Source organism: Sturnira hondurensis, unplaced genomic scaffold, assembly GCF_014824575.4.
Source record: "Sturnira hondurensis isolate 20B ecotype Veracruz unplaced genomic scaffold, ASM1482457v3 Scaffold0006503, whole genome shotgun sequence".
Lineage (NCBI taxonomy): Eukaryota > Metazoa > Chordata > Mammalia > Chiroptera > Phyllostomidae > Sturnira > Sturnira hondurensis.
This window is the reverse complement of record NW_028079134.1, coordinates 1-2,232: the sequence shown is the minus strand read 5'-3', so window position 1 is coordinate 2,232 and position 2,232 is coordinate 1. Positions and strand designations below refer to the sequence as shown.

At 48.2% G+C, this 2,232-nt stretch overlaps 1 protein-coding gene across 1 annotated transcript; it reads left to right on the top strand.

The window, feature by feature from the left end:
• Window positions 1-274: 274 nt before the first annotated feature.
• LOC118989703 (zinc-alpha-2-glycoprotein) lies at window positions 275-2,226 on the top strand (the record flags this gene model as incomplete). Its single annotated transcript, XM_037049956.1, has 2 exons — window positions 275-734; window positions 1,957-2,226. Coding segments are annotated over 2 exons (730 nt in total), but the record flags the coding sequence as incomplete, so codon positions are not given.
• Between the last annotated feature and the right edge of the window lie 6 nt (window positions 2,227-2,232).

Here is a 2,232-nt window from a genome sequence, read left to right as displayed (position 1 = left end):
CTCCCAGGGGTGACTCAAGGATCCAGGTGGTTTGCATTTTGGGACCCTTCTCTTCATCCTGTGGCCTCCACAGTCATCACCTAAATAGAAGAGAGACAAAGGGTTCAAACCAGCTTGCAGGCCTCCTACCAGAAGAAAGACATCACTTCCCCGCACATTCCCTTTTGACAGAACTCAGTCATGGTCGTCATATACCTTCAAGTAGACTGAGAAATATTATCTCTGATGTGCTAAGAGACAAAACAGTGTAGTAAAAAGACAACATGGTCTCTGAAATATCATCCCCGGAATAGAAGTAGAGCTTATTCTCTCACTTGAGCTTCCAATAGTGGGTGGCTGGGAGAGGGGTGGAGAGAGCTGGGGAGGAGGAAGCCCAGTGACCAAGCGACCGGGCCTCCCTTCCTTGTCCTCTGCTGTGCCACGGTGGGATTCCTCTGTGTGGACCCCACATCTGAATCTTTGGGGGTTTTTTGCAGGACATTACTCTCTGACCTTCCACTCTACTGGAGTGTCCACACCCGACGCAGGCTCCCCCAGTTTCCAAGTCACTGTTTACCTCAACGGCATACCCTTCCTCCAATATAATAGTGAAAGTCAAGTGGCTGAGCCCTTGGGCCCGTGGACACAAATAAAAGGAATGGTGGACTGGCAGAAAGAAACGCAGTTGCAGATGGCCAGGCAGAAGACCTTCATGGAGACCCTGAGAAACATCATGCGCTATTTCCAGGATGGAGGTCAGTGAACAATGGACTGCTGGGGTGGAGGGCCTTAGCTAGAGAGGCACTGTGTTTTGTAGCTTAAAGGAATCTACAGGTGGAAATACCCCTTATCTAAATGTGGGGGAGAACAAGTGCAGGTACACAGACATTTCTGCACCACCTGTCCCCACATCTCAGCTGCCCTTCCCCCTTCCCCATCACTTCCCCAACCCTCACTTTCAGGCCTCAACTCTCACAGCAAGTGAAGTCAGTTTCAGCCCTTACCCAGGCACATCTGACCTCTGAGCTCCACACCCTGACCTCTGGGGTAGATCCCACTTTATAAGGTATCAGACTCGCCCCCATGCAGGGATGCTGGGTGGGGAGTGAGCTAACCTTAGGGTGATTCTGACTAGGATTCAAGTTCTGACTCTGCCATTCACCAGATGTTTGACAGTGAACAAGTTCTTAATTATCTGCTGTAAAAATTAAAAACAAAAACAACCCCCCCCCAAAAAAAAACAAACCTGAATTATTGAGTCCTTCCTCCAAGAGGTGAATTCCATGAAAGCTAGAACACACATTGTCTTCATCTCCCCTGGAGCCCCATCACCTAAGAAAGCCAATGAGAGTTGCCAAAATGAAATGAAGAACTTGTGTCTCCCTTCCAAGCAAATGGCCTTTTCCAAGAGTTGTTGCTAATTGGGACGGGAGGTAGACATTGGAGATTTGTTTGAAGATATTAAAACCCCACTAAGAGAGACAAACTGAGGAAACCATGCTGACTCAACTGGAGATACCAGCTTTTCATAGCACTGGAGAAAGGGAAAGATCACCTACTGTATTTTAAGCTACAGATAATTTCTGTTTAACTTGAAAACGCACTTCAGAGTGTTAGTGTCCATTTCTTAAGACCTCACACTATAGTGAAACAAAGTTCATTTAAAGAGAAGCCACATGGGGCTAGGAGATATGTCCACAGTCCATATCCCTCTGAAGTTCCCTGGCTGGGAAGAATGTATCTCACCTCAGACTGGCCTAAAACACCAAAGCATACTCAGTTTCCCTCTCTCTGCCTGCTCTATGTCTGGCTAAAAACCCATTTGCCGAGATAAAAGGGGTTCCATGCTTAGATTTCAAATCCTTTCTTCCTGCTGCTTGCGAACTGTGTAGGAGTTAGTGCAAACTATTAAGATGGAGCTGATGGTTGATGCCAGCTGACTAATTCTGGGGGGGGGGGGGGTCCTGGTGAATGCAGGGAATCACACTCTTGAGGCAAAGTTCGGCTGTGAGCTTCGGGATAACAACTACTGTGGAGCATTCTGGACATATATCTACGATGGACGGGAGTACATCAAGTTCGCCAGAGAAATCCCAGCCTGGTTCCCCCGGCAGACAAAAGCTGTGTTCACAAAAGTGAAGTGGGAGTCAGAAGGCTCTGTGCAAGCAGCCAAGGCCTACCTGGAACAGGAGTGCCCCCGGATGCTGCGGAATTACCTGCAATACAGCAAGACATTCCTGGACCGTCAAGGTA